General features: G+C 46.6%; 1 protein-coding gene across 2 annotated transcripts in view; it reads left to right on the top strand.

Annotated features, from left to right (window-relative positions):
* SLC44A3 (solute carrier family 44 member 3) overlaps positions 1 to 23983 on the top strand; it is an 84041-nt gene that overhangs the window by 50991 nt on the left and 9067 nt on the right. The window contains exons 11-12 of one of the 2 annotated variants that reach the window (XM_082834605.1): positions 4937 to 5093; positions 7579 to 7662. In XM_082834605.1, coding sequence (XP_082690731.1) covers positions 4937 to 5093; positions 7579 to 7662 — 241 coding nt within the window. Of the gene's footprint in view, positions 1 to 4936; positions 5094 to 7575; positions 7663 to 23983 lie in introns of both variants that reach the window. The other variant, XM_082834604.1, reaches the window with a different exon arrangement.

Genomic DNA, 23983 nt, shown 5'->3' with positions numbered 1-23983 from the left:
AATTAGTGAGACTACATCAGACTAAAAATCTCTACACAGTAAAAGAACCAGTCAACAAAATGAAAGGGGAACCTATGGAGTGGGAGAAAATATTTGCAAATTGCATGTCTGATAAGCTGTTAAAAACCAAAATATATAAAGAACTCACACAAATCAATAGTAAAAAGAAAAAAAAAAAATCCAGTTAAAAAATCGGCAGAGGAACTGAACTTCTTTTCCAAAGAAGACATACAAATAACCAACAGGCACATGAAAATGTGCTCAACATCACTAATCATCAGGGAATGCAAATCAAAACCACAATGAGATATCACCTTATACCTGTCAGAATGTCTGTCATCAAAAAGACAAGAGGGCTTCCCTGGTGGCGCAGTGGTTGAGAATCTGCCTGCTAATGCAGGGGACACGGGTTCGAGCCCTGGTCTGGGAAGATCCCACATGCTGCGGAGCAACTAGGCCCATGAGCCACAACTACTGAGCCTGCGCATCCGGAGCCTGTGCTCCTCAACAAGAGAGGCTGCGACAGTGAGAGGCCCGCACACCGCGATGAAGAGTGGCCCCCGTTTGCCACAACTAGAGAAAGCCCTCGCACAGAAATGAAGACCCAACACAGCCAAAAATAAATAAATAAATAAAGCCAAGCATTTAAAAAAAAAAAAAAGAAGAGATAACTGTTGGCAAGGATGTAGAAAAGAGGGAGCCCTTGTGCACTGTTGGTGGGCATGTAAATTGGTACAGCAGTTACGGAAACAGTATAACAGTATGGAGGTTCCTCAAGAAATTAAAATCAGAACTGCTATACAGTCCAGCAATCCCACTTCTTGTGTGTATATCCAAAGGAAATTAAAAAATTATCTTGAAGAAATATCTTCACTCCCATGTTCACTGCAGCACTATTCACAGTAGCCAAGGTATGGGAACAACCTAAGTGTCCATCGAAAGGTGAATGGATAAAGAAGATGTGATATACATAATGGAATATTATTCAGCCGTGGGAAGGAAATTCTGCCATTTGCAGCAACATGGATGGACCTTGAGGGCATTATGCTAAGCGATATAATTCACAGAAAAACAATTACTGGATGATATCACTTATATGCGGAATCTAAAAAAGCTGAACTCACAGAAACAGAGTAGAATGGTGGTTACCGGGGGCTGGGGGTAGGGGAAAGGGGAGATAACTGGTTAAAGGGTACAAACTTCTAGATGGAAGATGAATAAGTTCTGGGGATCTAATGTACAGCATGGTGATTATGCTTAATAAGACTGTATTATATACTTGAAAGTTGCTAAAAGAATAGATCTTAAATGTTCACACCACAAAAAAGAAATGGTTAAATATATGAGGTGATGGAGGTGTTAGCGAACGCTATGGTGGTAATCACTTTTCAATATATAAGTGGATCAAATCAACACATTGTGTACCTTGGACTTACATAATGTTATATGTCAATTATATCTCAATAAAGCTGGGAAAAAAACATTAAAAACTTCAGTGTAATTATGTTGAGAAGAAGAGGGGTGGGAAAATGAGTGTGTTGGGGAGTTTAGGCTGTGTAGGAGAATAAAACCTGCATCTTCCATGGTGGGAAGTCGGTTGACAGTCTCTGAGGCTGAAAAAAAAATCAAGAAATAGCAGTAAGAACAAGTAATTTAGAAGTGTGAGGGTGAGTTCCAGAAGAAACAGCTAAAATATTACCTCCAGGGAGAGAAAATTACTGGTGGGGAAAGAAAACTGTTGTTTTTCCTGTTACGCCTAGCAGTGCTATTTGACTTTTTAAGATATTTCATATATTTGATAAAAATAAACAAACTAATTCAAAGTAAAATGCATGCTGATTTATTTTTAGCACTACTATTTCATTTATTAAAGAGTTCTGCATTCTTCTTGACTGTGCTAATTTTGAAACCTCGAGGTTTTTCTTATCTCAGGGCTCACCATTCTTTAATCTCATGTTCTAGCCTGCACTCAGGGTGAGAATTAAATATAGCCAGAGTGCATTCGTCTCTGTCATTCATTTAAGCAGTAAGAGGGCTGAAGAGTTCATACAAAGACCATCAAGTACCAGGACATGGGCAACCTATGTCATTTCCCTCTTAGGACCATTTGCTTGAAGAGGGGTCAGCTGAGAGCCATAAAGATGTGGCTGAGATGTGATAGGAAGGAACCAGCACCGCTCAGTTTGGAGAAGGGACGCGTGAGGCATGACTTCATCGTTTGCAACTATACAAAAGATGGTTTCCAGCTGCTTTGGATTTGCTGAGGAGGAAGTGAGGAAGTGGAATCACTAAGGAATTTAGGTAGGAGACAGATGAGTTTCCTAACCCTGAGAAGAACTGCCAAGGACCTGTTCTTCATAGCAAAGAGCTTCCATTTTCTTTGAGACTGGAAAGATGAATCTCACAGCTTCCCCACAGTCATCACAATCCCATCTTGCAGTAGTTTTGCTGAAAGAAATATCAGGAAAGGACAAGGTCTCTGCAGGGACACACCATGCTCCTTTGCTCAGGACCAGGTTGACACTGGAGGCCATCCATCCATCCTGTGCAGCCCAGTCCTTGTCCAGGAGCCATAGCACAAAATGAATTTTCCATACTGTTGAAGAGTTCTCAATGAGCACTAGGCTGGATCTAACTGGAGCTAAAACGTGCCTCTAGGACCCCGAAGTTGCTGGATTCGACTTATGCTCCACTGTCCCAGCAAATAGTAGTTGCAAAACAGCACTTACGTACCATGACCCAGAGGTGCTACAGACTTGGATGAATGGAACCATTAAATGCTTTGTCCAGTGACTTGAGCTGATGCAGTGTCCTGGGGCCCTGGCTCCACTGCACAGGGCCAGGCACCCTTAGCACTCAGCAGCCACAAGTTTAAAAGTAGGGGAGCTAGGCGTGTGGGGCGCATCCTCGAGTCTCCTGCTCTCTCACACTGCCCGGGGTCTTCCTACTGCCACCACCCACAGAACCCAGTGGAAGATGCTCAGCATGCAGTACTCCCTAGAGACAGAGGCACAGGCCTGACAGGAGGCCCTAGCATCCTCACAAGCCCATCACTGAGCTGCCCAATACGCCCCTCGCTGCACTGCAGTCCCGAACGCCAATTCTCAAAATATGGTGAAGTCTCAGTTTAAGCTTCACCAGGTGTAATCAGAGCCTCTTCCTGAAGGCAGTTTTTGCTGGTTGTGAAGGTAACAGAGGTGAAGGCCCCAGCCACGTGCATAGCGGAGGAGGGATGATAAGATGATGTTACCTTTGAACATGGAAAAAAGGTCTAGGGAGAGAAAGTGGGGACTCCAAGACCCTCCACTGATAGACCTTTCCCTGTGGGGTGGCATTATAGTTCTCAGGGTGGGTATCGAGTGACTCCTGGCTCCGCAAGCTAGCCTTCTTTTCAGGTTTTCTCTCTCACGTGGTAACTCAGCTTCTGGAATGTCTACATCTTCTTCCAGCCAAGCCCTGGAGCGGCTGGAGCCATCACTGGGATGCAACATGGGTGAGGGCAGTCCAGACAGTGCAGACACTCCTCTGCCTGAAATAGTTAATCCCATCCCAGCAAAGCCTTGGCAATCGGGTGCCTAACCCCAAACTTCAGTACCTGGAGGACCAGCCCCCAAGGCCCAGTTCACAGTGGCCTGTGAATCCTTTGTTTCCCTACCAGATGGAAAGCAGGTGCTGCCTTCTTCTCTCTGCATCCCCTCTTGAGCACCATAATATGTTCTAAGGCACATAAATCTCCTAAATGGGAAAGTAAACATTCTTCCTTTTAAAAAAAAGAATGAGGAAAAGGAAAAAAATGTGTCAGATTTTCCTGGCCGTGCTACTTTTCTAGTTTATCAGATCTAAATGAATTCATATCAGTAATAGCTTCCCTGGTATTTCCTATTTTTAACAATATTGAGTTGAAACACACATCGCCCTTTTTGTGGCACAACTGGATTGCAGTTATTCTGCTCGCAATATTACTTTCATATTCTCTATTCCTTCCTGGATGATTTAAGTAACAGCAAAATACGGCTGTTGCCAACTCTTGAAACATTTCTGGCCAATTTCCTTTTCTTCCCTCAAAACCTAGATTCTTGTCAAAACCTTAATTCATAGTGACTTATTAGCAACCAGAGCAAGTTGTAGAATAATCCATTATGAAGAAAGCAAGCTTCACTTGGAATCAGTGAAGTGGCTTTTCGGGAAGGGCCTCATTTTCTAGAACTGGCATCAGAGTGTCGGGGGAGGGGTTGCATCAGCCCTCCCTCCTTTGTTTTATCTTTCAGGCTTGGGTAGGGGATATGCCCATTCTGTTCTTTTTCACTTTTTTCCCTGCCTGTGAAACTGACTTCTGCATTCTTGAGAGCTGTGTCATGACAAGTCCGGTAAATGATTCATAGTGAAGTGACCTTTACAGAGCAGAGCAGAAATCAGCTGGGTTTCAGGAGCTTGGAGCTGTGCGAAAGCCAGAACGTTTCCTCCCTTCGCTGTAAGCTGGTTCCTCTCTGGCTGCCAATCCTGGTCATGTGATTTGGTGGTGATTTTAATCACCGAGCTAATACTGGCAATATTTACAGATGCACGTGTGTAATTTAAACCTTGGGGATTATTATATAATTAAACTTCTGAAAATGAAAATGGGATCAATACGGAATTTAATGGATTGGTGGAGGTGGTAGGCGTGGTAAAGAGGAAAACTTGTTTAACTCATCAGTATTTTTTTTTTAATTTTCTGTTCCATGTTTGTAACATTGAGCGCCACCAAATGGAATTAACTTTGTCCAAGAAATCATTTAACCTTAGCTACCAAGGAGTGTAAAAAACTTGCCAAATGCGGATGGCATCCCTGCTTTCTAAATTGTTAGTACCACAGATGATTTGAACCAGAGAGAAGTTTCTCGTTTCTTTCTAAATAGTGTTTTTTAAATGCTGTCTTTTTTTCTCCTGTTCCCAGAAATAAAAATGACCCTCCTGATCGCCCGATCCTTTCATCTCTCTCCATTCTTTTCTGCTACCATCAGGGAACAGTTGTCAAAGGGTCATTTTTAATCACTGTGGTGAGGATGCCAAGAGCCGTTCTCATGTACATCTATAACACTCTGAAAGAGAAGGTAAGGCAGCACCCTAAAACAGAGTGCGCTCCGTGTTTGGGTTACAGAAAAGTTAATCACTGGAAAACTACACTGGGTCCTGGGACAGGAATGTGACCTGTGCCAGTGGCCGTTCAGAAAGCTCCAGTGTTCTTCATGTCCCATCCCCCCACCCCCAGCAATCTTTTTGTCCCGGTCCCTGTTTTGTTCATAGCTTTGTTTGTTGGATTTTCTCCAATGTGGTGGCAGAGGTGGGGTGGAGAGGGCATAGCTCTGAGTTTGCTGGTTTTCCTTCTTATTTAAATGCTGAACAAATGGGAGGAATTCTTAACATGCAATTTAAGCAAGTTTTTACGGACATTTATCATGCTTTATTTTTTAAAGAAAGAAAAATACACTATAAGATAAGAATAATGTTTGTTTGTTTCTGTTTTAATGCTAAAATATTCCCCACCTTTTGTGTTTCCTGGACGGTGACCTGGGAAGTTGCTGGTGTGTGTGTGTGTGTGTGTGTGTGTGTGTGTGTGTGTGTGTGCGCGCGCGCGCGCGCACACACGCACGTGCTTGATAGTTAGAAATGGGCAAGCTGACCTCAATCTCAGCTCCAAAGACGGAAAACTGTGGAGCTTTTGTGCCTGGGGTTTTTTCTCCTCCCTGGTTTTTATTTCCATGCACATTTGGTTATGAATGGCAGTGGAAACCAAAACACCAGGAAAACAGCTGTTCTCATGGTATTTCTGGCCTGCCAAACAAGGGAAGGTTGGATTTTCCCCAACTTTTCTGTTCTCACACAATGTTAATCTCGACCCCATCCCCACCTCAGCGTTGGTGACTTGGTCAGAGTTTCTCAAACGTACATGAGTCCAACCTTTTGGGTATATGTGTGTGCTCGTAGTTAATTGGGGAAGTTTTACATGTGGGTTCATAATTATACTTTAGAATTGTTTTTGTTTGCTCTTTTAAGCAGAAATCTGAATTGTTGATATTTAAGTCTGTAATCAAGATTTAAGAATAGTATATTAATTAGGAACAATTGATTGAATTTCGCATAAAATTATCTAGCTTCCTCATCTTGAAATGCATGCTAAACCGTTGCCCCTGATTAGAGAGTATTTTCTTGTATTTCTGTTGAAGTACTGCTTAGCTACATGTCTGTGACTTGAAGAAGCATTTGCACATCCAGGACAAATCAAGCTACTCCGGCTCTTGCATTTTGAAATTGATCCTTCAATCTTAGGAAACTTGGGAGAAGGATTTCTTGAAGAACAGAGCAGCTTTTTTATTTTAAATATATTCATATAGTTTATACATATTAAATATATTCATATTTAGGTATTATAGGTATATGTATGCATTAGTAATAGATACTCACAAATTAATGAGCAGTAGGGGACTAACTATCTCCCCTAGAGCTAGACACCTTAAATTCTTTGGGGAAACAGCCTCCACAAATCTGAAAGAGAAGTTACTGGTTCCTCCTCTCCGGCAGAGGTCTAAAACGTTATTTATCACTCGCCAGATCCCATAAGGACTAAGGGGCCAAACTCCCTTTTAGTGGTGTCACTGTTGGAGAAATGTGTCCTTTCTTAGGTTAAAAAAAAATGGTCTTCCTAAGCAGCCTTACAGCCCCATACTGTACCTACAATTGAAACATTTCACACGGCCACTGTGAGACCCTTCTTACATTAAGTGGCTTATTTACAACCATGGCCAGGCTGAAAAGTATCCAGGTCAAATTTCATCCAATTGAATTAACATTGAGACAAGAAAATGTCCAGGTAAGGCTGAGTTATTCCCGGGGTCCTCAAAGAGAACTATTTCAGGATTGTTTTCAGGGATCCTCCACTCTGGGTCTGGGCACATTCAATCACCCCTCCCCCCAACAAGTTTCGTTAAATTATTCATTCCTGAGTTATACCCAAGTTCAAGTTATATTTCGAAGGACTAATTTATCCCTAAAAATTTAGCCCAGAAAAGCTCACTATAGGATGTATTTCCAAAAAAATTAAACCTGACTCTTTTTACGTGGACACGTAACTAGTATCTACAGTTCGTTAGCTTTATTGTCTCAGGGATGTGAATTTTTCATGAATACAGACTTTGGTTTGAAAAAGCAGAGTTTATAATTGAAGGCACTTAGGGGAAGGTGAAGAGGGAAGAGAGATTGATTCTTTTTTTTTAACTAGAACCAGGAGGTCTACTTCACCTTTGCTAGTACATATGGACTAACCCATTTCCCTTTCTGCTGAAGTTAACAGCAGTCCTAACAGGTAAGCCCACAGGAGAGAAATCATGCTCATCAGCAGTAGAAATGATAATAATTAGTAGTAGGAGTAGCATATACAGAATAGAAGAACTTCTCTACCGAGTGAGAACTGCTGCAGTGCTTCCCCAGGTACGTGGGTCTCCAAGTAGGAACACGGTATGTTCACAGAAACTGCCTGCTTACCTCTTTCCTGTGTTGTTTCTGACACCGATCCTTTCGTTCTTAACCTGACCCCAGCAGCACAGTGCCTGGTCGAGTTGTGTGTCCCGATGCTGCTACTGCTGCTTCCGGTGTCTTGACAAATGCCTGTGCCATTTCAACCAGGTATGTCTCCTGCCACGTGCCCCAGGGACACACGGAGGGGCCTGCCAGTGGGCATCATCTCTTAGGTCAGGGGTTGGCCAGTTTTTCTGTAAAGGCCAGATTGTGTAAAAATTTTCAGCTTTTGGGTCATTCAGTTTGGGTCATGACTACTCAGCTCCGCCGCGGCAGCAAGAAACAGCCGTAGGCAAGGTGTAACTGGATGGGCCTGACTGTGTTCCAGTAAACCTTTACCTATGGGCACTGAAATCTGAATTTTGTATTTTTCATGTATCAAGAAATATTCTTCTTTTGAATTTTTCCAGCTATTTTTAAAATGTGAAAATTATTCTTAGCTCTGGCCAGAGGGAAGCACTCTGTGTCTGATGGATCTAGTTCCTCAGCTGTAGTTTGCAGACCTTTACCTTAGAACTTTAGGTCATTAATGCCATTCTTCAAATTCTGAAAGAAAAGTGTCTCTCTTTTCAGAAATAAAAAGAGGAGGGGGCTTTAGAAACTCTAACACAAGGCGTGTGTATCAACTGAGAGCTAATTTTCAATGTCTTCTCCAAGAACTATAATTTTCCTGAAATAGGAAGAGAATTGCCTCCCTAATTTTTATATATTTTGCCAGCCTTTCCCTTTCAAGCTATAAATACTCCTTTGAAAATCAGAAAACTTGCATACTGTGATTGTTTGAATTTCGGATTTTTTTTTCTCCTGAGTCTTTCAAACTGATGGAAATTTAAATATATGTTTTATTTTTCTGTAGATAATTTAGGAAATTTTAATAACCCTTAGTAAAATTTACACAAAGCATTATTTTTATAAGTCAGCAGGCTGTTTTATACTTTGTCTCACTTAGAAAAGTTCTTCTTATTATTGCCCCTCTTCCCAATAAATATGCCAGTAGCAGTAAAGGGACTAATGAGGCCATCTATGTTTAATATCTTGTAAGTGGCATTAAGAATATCTTTCATTGTTCTGGGGAGACTGTAGTCGTCTTGTTGTAAAACCCTATATTTAAGGCTCTTCTTAAGAATCTTGGAATACATTTTAGAGTATATTTAGTTTTCACTTGGATCACTTCAAGCCAGTATGTATAAAACACAGTAAAATACCACAGCACCTTCAGAATGGTGGGTCCTGTAGCAAAGTCAGGCCAAACTCTATGAGTGTCTTGTCGCAGTGTAATATGCCAGCCTCTCTCTCCTAGAACTCTGTGCACATATCCAGATACCAACTTATTCCACAAAGATTTTGAGATGCATTACAAAAAAGTACTGTGATAAAATATACTTACATGAAAATCAAGCTAAGAGACATATAGACAGATGAGAAAGACAAAAGCAGTGGGACCGTTGATATACTAATATGTTGGCCACATAGCCCTTTAAGAACTGAAGGTTGAGTTGCAGTGCCCTCATTGTATTATGTAAATTCAGGTTCTTTCCATGTCCCTCGTTCACTGCCCCATGGAAGCCTAGGGGCTCCCTGTGGGTGCGGCAGGGACCACCACTCAGGAGGGGGAAGAAATGGGTGAGGAGGAGGAAAGGTGGGTTCTGGGCCCATAGCACCACCACCACCACCACCACCACCATCACCACCACCAGCAACAGCACCACCACCACCAGCAACAGCACCAGCACCAGCACCACCACCGCCACCACCACCACCAGCACCAGCACCACCACCAGCACCACCACCACCAACAACAACAACACCAGTAACACCATCACCACCACCACCACCAGCACCAGCAACACCACCAGCAACACCAGCACCACCACCAGCAAAACCACCAACAACACCATCACCAGCACCATTACCACCACCACCACCAGCACCAGCACCACCACCACCAGCAAAACCACCACCAACACCAACACCACCACCAGTACCAGCACCACCACCAGCAAAACCACCAACACCATCACCAGCACCACTACCACCACCACCACCACACCATCACCACTACCACCACCAGCAGCAACACCATCACCAGCACCATCACCAGCACCACCAGCCTCACCACCAGCCTCACCAGCACCAGCACCAGCAACACCACCAGCAACACCAGCACCAGCACCACCAGCAACACCACCACCAGCACCACCACCAGTACCAGCACCATCACCACCAGCACCACCACCAGCAGCAGCAACACCATCACCACCAGCACCACCACCAGCACCCACCCCTGCCTTGCAACCAGAGCAGCTCCACTTTTATCTGGTTTAGGAGTGGGATTCCACTGAAGGTTTCATTTAAAGACAGGCTCTGCTGCTTGAACATGTTTGCAAGTCACTGTCTCACACCATGTTCATGTTTGTTTTCGCTGCCCTCTTATCCTAAGGGATGTGTTTGCTGCATTCTGAAGTTTCAGCACCTTACATTAGCCCAGTACCTTTTCTTTGGGGAGTTCAAAATGTTTCCAAGATCCTAAGTAGTGTTAGATTTAATCACACTATAATTACCATTATAAAGGGGAGGAATCCTTATAACAGATTTACAGTGGGAATGGTTGTCCCTGAATCACAGAAAGGCTCAGCGAGCCTCGAGGATCCAGCTCATAGTAAATCAGTGCTGCAAACAGGGCTAGGTCTTCTGGATTCTGTTCATGGTGCCCGTCCACTAGGCCTGGGCCTAAACCAGCTGTCGGAGCAGCTTTAACGTGGGGGGACTCCTACAGGACTAGGCACTGCCAGCTGACGTGGACACCACTGGGAGGCCTAAGGCTTAGGAGATTGAGAAAGAAGAGAAGGAAGGATGGAGAAGAAAGAAAGAATGCCGTGACTGTTGGTGGGGAGGGAAAGGTCACCTCTAGTCTAAATCAACTACTGGAAAGCAGCGTGAACTAAAGATTTGTAAGAATAAAGATAGTTGTTGTATAATGGTAGTCAAAGCTATTGTTGATCTCATTTGGCAGTAGACAAAGGAAAGTGAGCTCAAAGTGAGAGAAGGAATTTAGATTAGCCTCTTGAAAAATTTCCTGGCACGGGAATGAGTTGCTAGGAAAAGGTTTGCTCTGGAAATCAGATTTATAAGAGTTGAGGCTTATTTTTTATTTTGCTAGTTTTGTGCAGAAGGAGCTGGGAAATGCTAGAAGAGAATGAGATCCATTTGTTACCAACAGAACCCAGATGCTCTTCTTTACTTAAGATCAAGTAGCCCGCTGTGTTTCAGCATTGCTGCTTAAAAGCCTAATCCGTCTTCACGGGTCCTGGGAGGGAGGGAGGCTGGTGGCAGTTGCCACATTTGTCGACACCCAGCCTAAGGCTACGCGGTAATTCACTTGCGGGGTGGGGGATGAAATCCCACATCCCATCATTTTTCATTACTTGTCTCTCTACATCATAAATACCAAATGTGTAGATAGCTGAAAATATTATGTGTGTACACCTCACACGTTTATTTATCCAACATCTATTTGTTTATGCTGTATTCAAGCCATTTGAACCAGGTTAATGGGGGAGGGGACCGTGGTGAAACAGAGTCAATATAAAGCAAGCCAGGCCTTCAAGGAGCTGACAAGCTAGCGTGGGGAATGAGGAAGATCATGAGGCACTTGCATGAGACGTTTAAAGAACAACACGTGCTGGAATGAGGACTGCGAAGTTCAGAAGAGGGGAGTCGGTATGGGGAGGTACTTTGACTTGATGATTAGGAGAGCTTGCACAGAAGAGGTTGGATTTGTCAGGCGTGAGCATAGAGCACCACTGGAGGTCACCGGCTGATAGCGACAACAACAGCCATGGCCTCCTGGCACTCACTGTATGGCTAGTTGTGTGCTCAGCACTTCCCCTGCATTGGATCAGTTTTGAGTTTTAACTGCAGCCCCCTGAGATAGTTACCTCCAATTTATAGGTGAGGAAACCGAGGCTTAGAGAGGGCGCATAGTTAGTTAGTGGCATAACTAGCGTTTGAATCCATATCTGCCTTGCCTCTGGGACCCAAGCCCATACTTACTGTGCATTTTGAAGCAGTCAGAGAGGGAGTCACAACCACTGTCTGGGGTGGATCGCTTGAGCGCCTGCCCAAGCCAGAGTCCAGACAAGTCAGTTGCTGGCTGTTGAGCAAGCCTGGCTTCAGACAGACTTTTGTAGAGGAGGACAGGAAAGGTGTGGGGACAGTGAAGGCGTTGAAGGCTGCATCGAGCAGAAAAGGCTAGTCAGGGCGGTCTGAGTCCACCTCCTCCCCTCAGGCAAGTCAGTGTCAAAGCTTCTGGGAGGCCAACTGGCCTGGGTGTTCTCAGAGATTTTCAGACGAGGAGATCCTGCAGCCTCCCCCTCCCTCCCAGCACTCTCCAGGAGCCCGACTGAGAAGTCCCCTCATGGGACTCTGGCGGCTAACCCTTCGGCAGGAACCGCCTGCCCCTTATTCTTTCGGTCCACGCACGGTGTCTCCCTGAGTGCATGTCTTGTTCATGGAGGACAGATGTCTGTCCCAGAGCTGATGGTGGCTTTAGGTCAGTGTTCCTCTAGGTTTGAAACCCACTGGTGGGCCACAGGACTCTTCCTGATGATTCCAAACTGACTGAATATTCCAGAGTGTTCTTTCTTCAATTCTTACAGGCAAATTCATTCTTCTTCAATTCATGGATTTTCATTTTCGCATACAGCTAAAGGCTTTTTACCAATCAATAAAGTGCATAGTGTGTTACTTAAAGCTTACTGAAATGTGTCATTTATGAACCAACACTGATGTTTTACTTGGTTTCCTGAGGACTCAAATTCATAATTCTGTTAAGATGTCTCTGACTGCCAGGGCGATGCCTGGTGACCATGCAATGCTTGTGAATGAGCCCAGGCAGAGCTGGGATTTTGCAGACTGGGGAGGGAACCCTTTGCTATGAGTGCCACCAGAGTCGCCTTGGATTGGCTGTGTTATTCAACTGCAGTTATACTTGCCTTGTTTACCACCTTGCTTCTGGTGAGTATTTGGCTTTTGTTTAATGTGTTGTACTTTTATCATGGTGAGCATTGCATTCCTTTTCAATTCTTCCTTCTTCCAGCAGAAGTGGGAATGGGTATAGGAAGTGAGCTGTGGGCTGAGGTCACACAAGTTTGAGAACGACGATTTCCATTCCGTCTCCTGGGAGGAGCTCTTAGGTAAAGGCGACCCCTAGTCAGGTGTGGCAGCAGTTGGCTTCTGCCGTCTTTGTGGAACTTGGGTGAATCCCTCCACCTTACTGAGCTTCTGCAGAAGAGGATCAGCTTAAATGATCTGAGGTCCTCGTGGGGCGTGCTCAGCCTTGCCGTGGTGCCGGCCGAGAGCTGGGGCACACGGGTACCGTGTTGCCGCATCATATCCGCGACACGCTTGGTGCGGGATGTGGGGCAGGATGTGTCCTCCCACTGTGTGCTGAATGGCAGGATCTTTTTTTTTTTTTTTAATGTTGGTTTTCTTATCCATGTTGAGGACTTACCCGGGGATCACAAAAGTTAATGATGCTTTATGTTGCCCAGATCTCAAACCTCCAGAATCTTTGTTGAGTGGACTGAGAATATGAGTGGACCGCTATCTGCATCCCCTTACAGCGATTCTCCCAACACTGCTGCTGTAGTGACAGCAATAAGTACATTGAACTGGTGATGAGATGCTGGTAAAATGCCAGTCAGCTCGGTCATTCTCAACAGCGGAGGGTAATGTGCCGCAGCTTTCACCTCCCATTTCTGCCGTGGGCCATTATGCAGGGTAGCTGGGTGCCCAGTGGATCTCTGCTGTGTCTCCTGGTCAGATCTGCCTTCATGCAGCCCATCAGGCTTCCAGCCTGCTCTATTGTGGCGTCCGTCTGGATATGAGATACCAAGAAATGCATAGATTATTGCCTCTTGGCATTTGATTTGAAATGCCCATAGCTTCCTGGCTTCCTAACTAACAAATATACCGGTCAGAAAGTCTCCAGATAATCTTGTCGAGTCCAGCGCAGAGAAAAACTTGCCGCTACTAGGAAAATATACACATCTCTCCCCTCCCTGCTTCATAGCCCACCCCTACACCCCAACCCACACTGCCTGCCAGTGCTTGTTTTTCAGGGCACGTAATGTCAGTCTCTGTCTTCTAAGCCTTTGTGGCAGACTTGACTCTGTAATATCCCAAAGCCTTCTCTCCCCCCTCCACTTCCTTTGCAGTTAGCTCGACTTCAATGCTTCTCTTTCTCACAGTCCATCAGGAGCAAAGGCACTGGGTAACTTTTCCGTGTCTGATTTTGGTTCATCGTCAGCCAGCTGGCAGACCTCCAGGGACTCCTCTCCTCTCCCCAGAAAAATGTGTGCAGCTCAGAAAAGAAAAGTCATGAATATTGTGCAATTTCTCGAACTCGATTATGAAAATGATATAAAGGTTCTTAAGAGGACAGAGTTCTTGGGGTAGTTGACATTGCCTCATCACAGAGCATGCAGACAGCTGTTCTTTCCATGACAGCGGCGGTTCCGAATTCTCCTGCCCCCACCGACTGGCTTAGAGCTATTCTGGGGCAGCCAGCTGATGCTGAGAGCCCCGGAGAGATGCCTCCGTGTGTGTATGTTGTAGAAGAAGCTCGCATGTGTGTCAATATGATAGTTTACATTAAAGCCCATTTCTAGATGATGGTAATCCTCACAGCCCAGCTGCTTTGTGGCAAATGCTCCTGTCCTGACTTTAGATAGAAAGGAATTGAGACGCCTATTTGTCAGAGACCCCAGGCTGTCTGGGAGAAAACCAACTGTATCCTCCTGTTTCCTGGTGCGTGGCTCAGGAGCTGGTAGGCGTAGCGCTGTGGCTTTATGTGGCTTCCTGGGGAGCAGCCTCTCTGGAGCCCAGCTCCCACCTGCTGTGGGTGTGTTGCAAGGCTTGGGGCTCAAGAGGGGGAGCTCAAGCTCACTTCCTATACCCTAAAGCCCTCTGCCCTAAATGGGCCTCAGCAGCCTCTCCTCCTTCTGGGGAAAGGCCCAGGGTGCAGCTGCCATCTGTCCTTTCTGACTTGAAATTCTTCTACCTTCTCGGAGAAACAGTTAATGTTCGTCGAATGAATGATTGCCTCACTATAGGGAAGGGAGGGTGAGTTTTGCAAGGGGCCCTCAGCTAATCAGAAAACCTCTTGGGAGGCAACTGTTAGGCTCCCTCCAAGGTGTGCAGCTCCTCAAGACAGGAATTCCTACCACTTATTGGGCACTTCTGTGCAGCAAGCACCAGGCTAACTGCTTTACATGTATTAACTCCCTTCATCCTCACAAATAATCCTGTGAGAAAGGTACAATCATTATCCTTTTTCTTTTTTTGATAGATGGTGACACTTAGGTTCAGAGAGGTTAAGTAGCAACCTGCTCCAGGTTAGACAGGAGGAAAGTAACAGAGTTGAGTGTTAAGGTTTGGGAGCCATAATAAGTCATCCCCTATTCCCCGTAAAGTTCTGAACAACTGAGAGACCCAAGAGACAGCAGGTGAAGATTAAAAATATCACCTTGAGTACCTAATGGCTGGAAAATACAGTGTAGGAGCAGCTTATTAAAGTTTTCAGCCTTGAAATGGAGAGACCAACTCACCCTGTCCCAGGCCCAGCCAACAATGTAGACCTGCCCCTGGGGTCTCCCCTGCAAACTCAGCTGAGAAGCTGAGGAGGTGTGTCCTCAGTGCTAGGTAGATCCCAAAGACAATGGCAAAGGGCTGAGCCAGCCTGTGCTCTGCTCTTCCCTCCAAACTCACCCTTAAGTCCCTCAAGTCATCTACCTCCTCTGGGAACGAATGGCCATGGAAATACAAACACAGGGTAACCTCCACCAGGATTTAAAACCAGGTCTTTACCAGTCCACCAGGGTACCCCTTCCCCAGGGAGGAACTCAGACCCCAGAACTTAAGAGATCATGGAAGCCCTGCCCCTCATTACAGCAGAATCTGGGGTCCAGAGGGCTTGAGTGCTTCAACCAGGCTTACACAGTGGGCGGGGCTCTTTCTGATTCTCCTCTTCTCTACCTTGCATCTTCTCTCCCCCCACCCTCCCGAGCTTCACTGAGGCACTGGGGACAAACAAGTATGTCACAGTACACAGAATGTCGATGAGAGCTGCCCCGGCTCACCTCATAAAAAGAACTATACGTAGATCACCCCACTCCCTTGGGCAACACGGAAGTCAGGGCCCATGCTCACAGGGCAGAGGGTGGGGAACGCTTGGATCTGGGAAGGATGGGATCGCACCTCTTATTAATGGCACCCCTCCTCCAGCTTCCTTCTCCAAGCATCCTCCCTTCTTACACCTTAGCGCTCCCCTTCTTCTGGAAGATGTTTGTCCACCTCTTATGAGAGCTCTTCCTTCCTCCCCCTCCTGCCTCTCTGGACCTGGACCCTCTGTTCATTTCCCAGCAGTGTGATGGAATGGGAAGAAGGCAGACAGGTCGGGGTTTGGATCATAGCTTCTCCACTTACTGTGTGACATTGGGCAGGTCACTTCACCTCTCTTACTGAGCCTTGGTTTCCCCATATATAAAGCAAAGTTCTTAACACCTACCTCCTAGGCAGCTGAGAGGGTTAATTAAACTAATACACATAAACATGGTGTGGTGTCTGGCTCTTAGTATTGCTCCATACATGTTCGTTTCTTCTGTGAGGGGAAGGAGAGGCTTAGTTATTCACCACACACTGGAAGTCTACCATGTACCAGACAAATTGGGTATAACAATGCCGGTCTCCCAAGATTATTATAAATAATTAAAGAGAGAATGTTTGCAAAACTCTTGGCTTTATGCCTAGCATGTTGAGGTATGTGCTGAATAAATGGGAGTCATTATCAACCCACTAAGTGTACAAGCTCTGATTCTATCCTGTGCACTTAGAGCAATGCTGGGTTCCTGGGGTTATTATCCAGCTAGGGGTCTATCAGCATCCACAGGGAACTTCTCCAAGAACGCCTTTCCTTCCCCACTGCCCTCAGCCAGAATCACCACACTCATGACTTGTTGGGGGGAGTTGAATTGCTAAGAGCAGCCCTTCTGGTCCTTGCAGTCCAGGGAACTTAATGACTAAGTTTCCCCTCACAAAGGATGATGGTGAGGGAAAGCCAGTACTCAAATCCAAACCCATGACCAGAAAATGACTGTGGCCCGAGGTTAAGGAAACATCCCCTGCATAGCACATCGGTTTGGCCCCCTCTTTTCTGCATCTAGCATTCATTTTCTTCCTCTTCACTCCCATTTTCAAGGGTAGTTGTGCCACAGCCTAGGGAGGATGACTGGGACTGTTTCCAACAACATTGGTTCAGAAGGTCATCTGATCCAAGGAATCGCCATTTGCTTATCTGTAAGACTCCTCTCATAAGTCTGAGCTCCATGCAGGACATCAAGCAAACCCTAATTTTCTTTGTCCTTCCCTTCCTGTCATGACATGCTCTAGGTATGCTGCAAATATGCTGAGGGAGATTGCCTGTGTGTTTAACTTTCTATGAAAACTATCTTTGGAGTCAGCAATTGCCCCAGAAGTAAGGAAGCAGGTGACCCATGAAAACACTGTGCTCTGATGGACAGTGTTCCACGTGGGGCTGAGGCAGCTGCCCATTGGCTTCTCCTGTGTTCTTCTCATCCACAGCCTAGTGTCCGCTGTGGACGCCATGCTTACCACCGACGCTGGCCCATCATCTGTGATGGCAGCCAGGGTGGGGGCCGGGTGGGGGGCTGGTTCAAATGGAAGATAGAACTTTCACAATCCAAGTTCTCAACATTACCCTAAGTGCTTAAGAAATGGAAAGACTGTAGATTAGTTTCGACATTTCCCAAATTCATTTAGTGTGGGAAATGAAATTAAACCATTAAATAGCTCCTACCCCAAATCTGATCTTCCTTATCATGGAGAGCAGGTTTCTTCATGTCATTTCTCTTTATCTGCATCTGCTTCTGGAACAGAGTCATTGTCAGAGTGGCCACCTCTGAAGCCCATGCTTCATCCCCTTCCATCCCCTTCTAAGCAAGACACTGTGAATACGGTCCTCAGCTGTCGCTCCCCAATTGTCTTTGTCTTAGACATTAGACTTGTTGGGAGAAGGTAGTGATTGTTGGCCAGAGACTAGAGAATGCATTCATAAAAATGTTTTTTTAAAAAAAGGAAGGCGGTGTGAGTCACAGTGGTCAAGGGAATAAAAGCCACTTTGATGCAGCGGCTACGGATTCCATGTTCTGCTCAAAGCTAGAGTCTGACAGTGCTCTGTGCTGCCACTGCCTGAGTCTCATCTCTGACCGACTTCCACACAGATGTGCGCCTCATCCACAATCTCAGATGTGCAAGAAATACTGTATCATGTCTCTCAACCCAATTTCTGTCTGTGAACTCCCATTCCACTGGACTGGCAGAAAGTTTAATCCATTATTCTTGGGCTGTCCCCCCATGGGGTTATATGAGGTGTCAGGTAGCCCCAGGCGTCAGTACACACAGGTTGCCCTTGAGACATCCATCTTCCCATCTTCATGGCTCCTTCAAGCTCTGCTTGGGGAGCAGGAGTCTTTTGGAAGGCCACCTATGGCCCTGTCTGCCTAGATGTGCTAGTGGTAGGGTAACCAACCTTCCTGCTTTGTCTGGGACTGTTCTGGTTTTAGCAATGAAAGCCCCCCATGTCTCTGGAACCCCCTCACTCCTGGCAAACTCAGACCCTGGGAGTGGGCACTCGCCTTCAGAGTCTTGCCACCGTTCCGTGCTCTGCTTAAAAAAAAGCAGAGCTGGACGCCTGGTCAGGACCCACAGATCTCTTCCCCCGCTTCTTTCCCCAGTGCAGGGGAGTCTCATTTTCTAATCCGGGGGTGGAGGAAGACCTGCACACCCACCTGTTGCTCCCAGACTCGGGCCATATTGGGAAACCCCTTCCTTCACCTTCTCCACTGGTAGGAAGGGCCTGAAGAGCTTAAAATTTTAGAAATCAAAAGCCAGTAAGAATTGCAGACTGGGTGTCTTCTCCTGCACACCCCCCCCCCCAGCTCCCTCCCCTCACCTGGGGGAATGAGCCCTCCGAGTCCTGCGGGGATAGCAAAGTGAACGATCACACACACACTGGGGATAGCTGGACAGTCCTCCTTCCGTTTAGAGTCTCATCTCTATAGACATTTCAGAAACGAGGTCTGTGACAAATAGGAGGGAAGTGACTAAGAATTTTGGCACAGTTAGCATTCTTATCTAGGCAGGACTAGAAAGTTCCTAAAAGTTTCAGCAAGTGGATCCAGTCTTTGATGCTCTTCAAATGGTTTCATCTTCCCCCTCCTTTTGCCTTTCATAGAAGGCCTCAGCTGGCATAGGGGTGAGGCAGAGAGAAGCATTTGCTAGACTTGCATTCATCCAAGCAGTGAGACAGCTGAGGCCAGATGACTTCGTGAGGACGAATCTCAGTGGGGGTGAGAAGGGCCCTCTGCGCCTGCTGGCCATGCCCACGTCTTGCCTCCATCAAGGCAGCAACAAAGAAACTTCCTGAGATGCAAGAACACGAGCCTGTCGGTCTGGCTCGGTGGCCCGTGCCCAGCCCCGAGCTTAGCAGAGGCACACCCTCCGTACGCGTCTGTGGATGGAAGGATGAGCCCCTACTTTCTCAGCCCAGCCCTGCTTCGTGCGGCCTTCACAGAGCCTGGAGCATCTGCTAAGAGTAGCAGGGAGACGATAAAGAAAAAGGAAATACAAGCTCAAAGAGCTGGCCTTTCTTGTTGGAGCTGCCCTAACAACACCTAAGACGGACTGCAAGAAAAGCTGCTTTCCAGGCAGAAGTGCCCGTGGTTAGAGAAGGCCAGAGTGGAAGGGCTGGTAGTCTATGGAGCTTCAGAAAGAAGAGTTCTGTTGTTACAGCCAGTGTCTTTAAATACATGCTTTTTTCTTATAAGAGTTTTCATTGCCTGCTGAGCTAAGCCATGCACAAAGCAGTAATTACTCCCAGCAGCCTGCGGCCTTTAGTCGACTACCAGGCTCTCTGTCAGCAGGCCTTTCTCGTGCAGCCTAACAGGTCGGCCGTTACTTCACCAGCCCCACACCCATCAACAGTGTGTTCATGGAGGGACACACACCTGACTTCAAAAGTTATTCCCCCGGATGGGCAATACACGAAAACATGTAAACATTCCCATTTCTGCCCTCCATCTCCCTCTTGCCGTTTCTGCGGGCTGAGCTTCAAATGAGAGATATTTGGCATTCTCTCAACTAAAGAACCAACCTCCTCAGGCCTGTAAATAACATAGCCATTTATTGAGTTCTGCGGGTCTGCCAGGAACCCTGGTACACATTTTACATATGCAGTCTAAGTTCGTCCTCTCAAGGACTCTGTGTGTTAAGTGGGTATTACCCCCGCTGTACAAAGGAGGAAGCTGAGGCCCAGAGGCTGAAGAGCTTATCTAGAACGCTAGCTGCTCTGTGGGGATCCGTATGACGCCAGGTCTGTAGCCTTAATGGCTTCATTGTGCTGCCCGCAGTTCCTTGTCAAGAGTAAGAGTAAGGAGGAGAGGAAGCCAATGGTCTTCACTCACAGGGGACAGCCCGTCCATTTAGTCTTCTTTCTAATAAAGCCTAAGATCAAAATACAGTACGCGCATTTCCCATCCCCTGCGTTTTCTGTTTCACAGGCTGCAACTTTAATTTTGCCTTGTGGACGCCCAGGCCTCCCTTCGCCTCTCTCATTTCCTCCGCTGATTATACCCAGGTCGGATGAGGTTGACGCAGGGAGAGCCCTCTGTGGGCCTGTGGGGAGGCAGGCGGCACTTGCTGCGCAGCCCCGTATCCAGGATCTGCTCATCACTAAGCATCACATCCTTGTCCTGGTGGGTTTTCACTGGGAGGGCAGAACTCTGCTAGCACATCAATGATGGCCAAGTTCAGCAAAATGCAGTGGCCTCCTTGGCTTTTTCTGGATTTGGGGGAGGAAGGGGCGTGGCTGTGAATATCTGATTCATGTCCATCTTGGTTACCTCTGTCTGGTCACTTAGCCTGTTGAGACTTCCGTTTCCTCATCAGTAAAATGAGAGGGTTTTCCTGGGTGACGTCTGGGGTAGCCTTTTAATCCTAACATTCTACTGAAGGAACAAATGTACCGGTGAATTGAATTTGGCTTTGCGTGAAGAAGTATTATTTGGAGGCCATTCTTGGTTTGCCACAGCGTCTTCCTGTAGCCACTCAATGAGCACGAGCCTCACAGGGAGGGCGTCTTGGCCAAGGAATCCCACCCCGCCACCACGTCCTGCAGGAGAGTGTCAGAGCAGCTGGCACGGAGCAGGAAGGTAAGGCGGCAGGCACAGTAGCTGTGCTGGGTACACTCCATTAAGTAACTAAAGCCGTCACCACAGAAGAGGCTGTAGATGTTCAAAGCCTGACAAAGTCAGAATAATAGCGAAACTCACTAAATTCGAGACGCGGGAGAAAGCGTAAGACAACTCATCCTTCACCATCCACGCTGCTGAAACTTAAGCCACAGTGTTAAAAAACAAAAAACAAAATAAGCACTCTAACCTCTTAATGTTTTTCATAATAATTTTACAAAGTTTTCTTTAGAAACCTAGGTCTTGTGTGTGAAGATACATTTGTCTGACATTCAAATACTCCTTGAGTTTCAGTTTCTTTTGCTGAAGTCAAATTCACATTCGTGCTTTTACTTAAACTGTACTTTTTGCTTCCATTTTTATAACTGTTGCTTGCCTGCCCATACTTCCTCCCTCTGTCTGTCTCCCTTCTGTGTATCTTTGCAGGGAAACATTGGGGTGCGGTCCATGTGATGTGAGGGGTGGGATCAGAGCGATTTTGCTTTCTTCTTTGTCTCTATGTTGCTTGATTTTCTTTAATGATGAGCATGAAAATGCTAAAGCCATTATTCTAAAAAATAAGCAAAAAGGAAATACATTTAAAAGGAGCAAACAGGACAGCACTGCCGAGCACCCGGCTTTACAGTGCCTCCACCCCTCCTGGTCCCAACCCCGAGGGGCCAGCAGATTCCCCCACTCGCCGTCTCGCCGGACTTTTGCAACTGGTGAGCGGTGAGCTCTTGGACTGATCCAAGCAGCGAGCACCAGGTCTGGAGGCTGTGCCCCACCTCCCTCAGCATGTGTTTGTGATAAAAACAGGGCTGAGATGAAACTAGCTTGTGATGGTTCCTGCAGGTTTCACCAGAAAAGACCCTTGGATGTACGGGGATCACTCTGGCCTCAGATTTCACTGTATTACTTTTGGTTCTGAGGAAAGGATGAATACCAGTGTTATTTATTCATCATCCGGTTTCTCAGGTTTGTTTTCGTAGTTCCTGTTTTATTTTGAGTTAATAAATATCAGAATTTTGTTAGGAAGCCATTCCAGAAATAAAGCTGGCTCTTCACGGCATGGCTTTTGGCAAATGCCTTCCCTCCTGTACGGAGGGAAACTCTGTTTACCTTTTTGAAGAGTCAGCAGAAGCTCGGGTTCACAGTTCTGCCACCAAAAGAAGGGCCCGCTTCGGTTTCGTGGGAGGACGAATGGCTGCCCTTCGCTGATGGAGGACACAGGGTAGACTGGGCTGGCTTCCGGCTTGAGTTAAGGAGGAAAAATGTTCTTTCTGTGTAGAAGCTGCAATTAACATTCTTGGACAACTCTCAAAGTAAAGAGGTAATCCAGCTTTTCTGTTACCTAAAAGTACACTTAAATCTCTTTCATTTCTCTTCAAAGATTAGAATTTTCTGTCAAATAGGAATAATATACCCATGGTGGTTATTTCACTGAGTCGTGGTGAGGAGCAGATTAAGTGAGACAATAGCAGAAGGGTGCCTAGTCCACTTTGAAGTACCGCACAGACGTGTAGCATCTTTAGCTAGAACCTGAGGGCTCGTGTAAGTGCGAAGTGACATTACCTAGTGGAAGCCATTCAGCCAGTCTTTGGAGGCAATGTGATTGGAACCCAGCCTCTTTCTACTAAACCATCCTGCCGCATCCTTGGCTCTTTTTAATGACACGTCTCCTAAGAGCACCACTTTATTATTTTGAACCTTTTGGAAGGAAAAGCACAGAGTACAGCTCAAAGTAAATGTTTTCCTGATGGGCCTGAATGAGTCAGAGGTCCATTTCTTGTAAGTGATGCAACTTCCGTCGCATGCGTGTGCCGGGGGTGTGCTACCCAACCTCTCTGCACCCCAGTTTCTGCAGCTACCTCATCGTCCAGTTGTGGTTGTTAAGGGGACTAAATGCATTCAGGGGGATATAGAATAGGGCCTGGCACGTAGTCTGCACTCCGTGTTTCTTGCCATTATTAGTTACTATTATTATTTATTTACACACAGAAGTTGCACACCTGCCTATTGATAGTGAAAGTGAAAACAAGGCCACAGGGACAAATTAGGAAGCTACTGCCAGGTCTGTGGCAAGCCATTCGGGACATATCACTAAGGCATCTCTTGAAGTGGGGTGGAAGGGAGCAGAGCACCTGGAAAGAGTTACAATTCCTAGTACTCTTTTTTTTTTTAATTTACTATTTTATTTTTGGCTGCGTTGGGTCTTTGTTGCTGCAAGCGGGTTTTCTCTAGTTGTGGTGAGCGGGGGCTACTCTTCGTTGTGGTGCGCGGGCTTCTCATTGTGGTGGCTTCTCTTGTGGAGCACGGGCTCTAGGCATGTGGGCTTCAGTAGTTGTGGCACGTGGCTCAGTACCTGTGGCTCGTGGGCTCTAGAGCACAGGCTCAGTAGTTGTGGTGCACGGGCTTAGTTGCTCCGTGGCATGTGGGATCTTCCCGGACCAGCGATCGAACCTGTGTTCCCTGCATTGGCAGGTGGATTCTTAACCACTGCGCCACCAGGGAAGTCCCACAGTTCCTAGTACTCTTATTTTCTCCCCACAGAAGAGCTCATTTTCTTTGGGCCTGGCCCCTGGCTTATGACTGCTAATGACACCAACGCACTCAATGTTTGAGTGGTCGCAGGGCATTTATGTGCAACTCAAGCAGAGCCCAGGAGGCACAGTGCAAGTGCCTTGGGGGCTCCCCAAGGGCTTTGGTGAGAATGAGCTTTGGGAGGTGCAGGGCTTTGTAGCTCAGCGTTAGACAGTAATGAGAGGTCTGCCCTGAACCTTCACAGGGCAGCCTGGGGGAGCTTCCAGAAGCACAGGCTGAACCTTCCTGTCACTCCCCTTGCTCCACAGCATGGCGTTTCAGCCCCGCCGAGATCTGGGTCTGGAGGAGTCCCACCACAATTCTCTGCTTGACCCCTGAGTCTTAGTCCACCGCATTCTGCTGCTGCCTTGGCCCCATCTGCCCCACGTTCCCTGCAGGGGCCCGGCCTAATGCCGCTAATGTGACGTCTTCTACCCTCTCCCCTCCCCCATGCTCTCTCCTCTCCCTCACCCCAGGCTGGGCTTCCACTCCACATTGCTGTCTCACCTGAGCTTGAGTTGTAGTTCATCGTTCACGAA

The sequence above is a fragment of the Leucopleurus acutus genome (assembly GCF_964270905.1).
Source record: "Leucopleurus acutus genome assembly, chromosome: 2".
Taxonomy (NCBI): Eukaryota; Metazoa; Chordata; class Mammalia; order Artiodactyla; family Delphinidae; genus Leucopleurus; species Leucopleurus acutus.
Note: the sequence above shows the minus strand (reverse complement) of the source record. Positions and strands in the feature narration are given on the sequence as shown.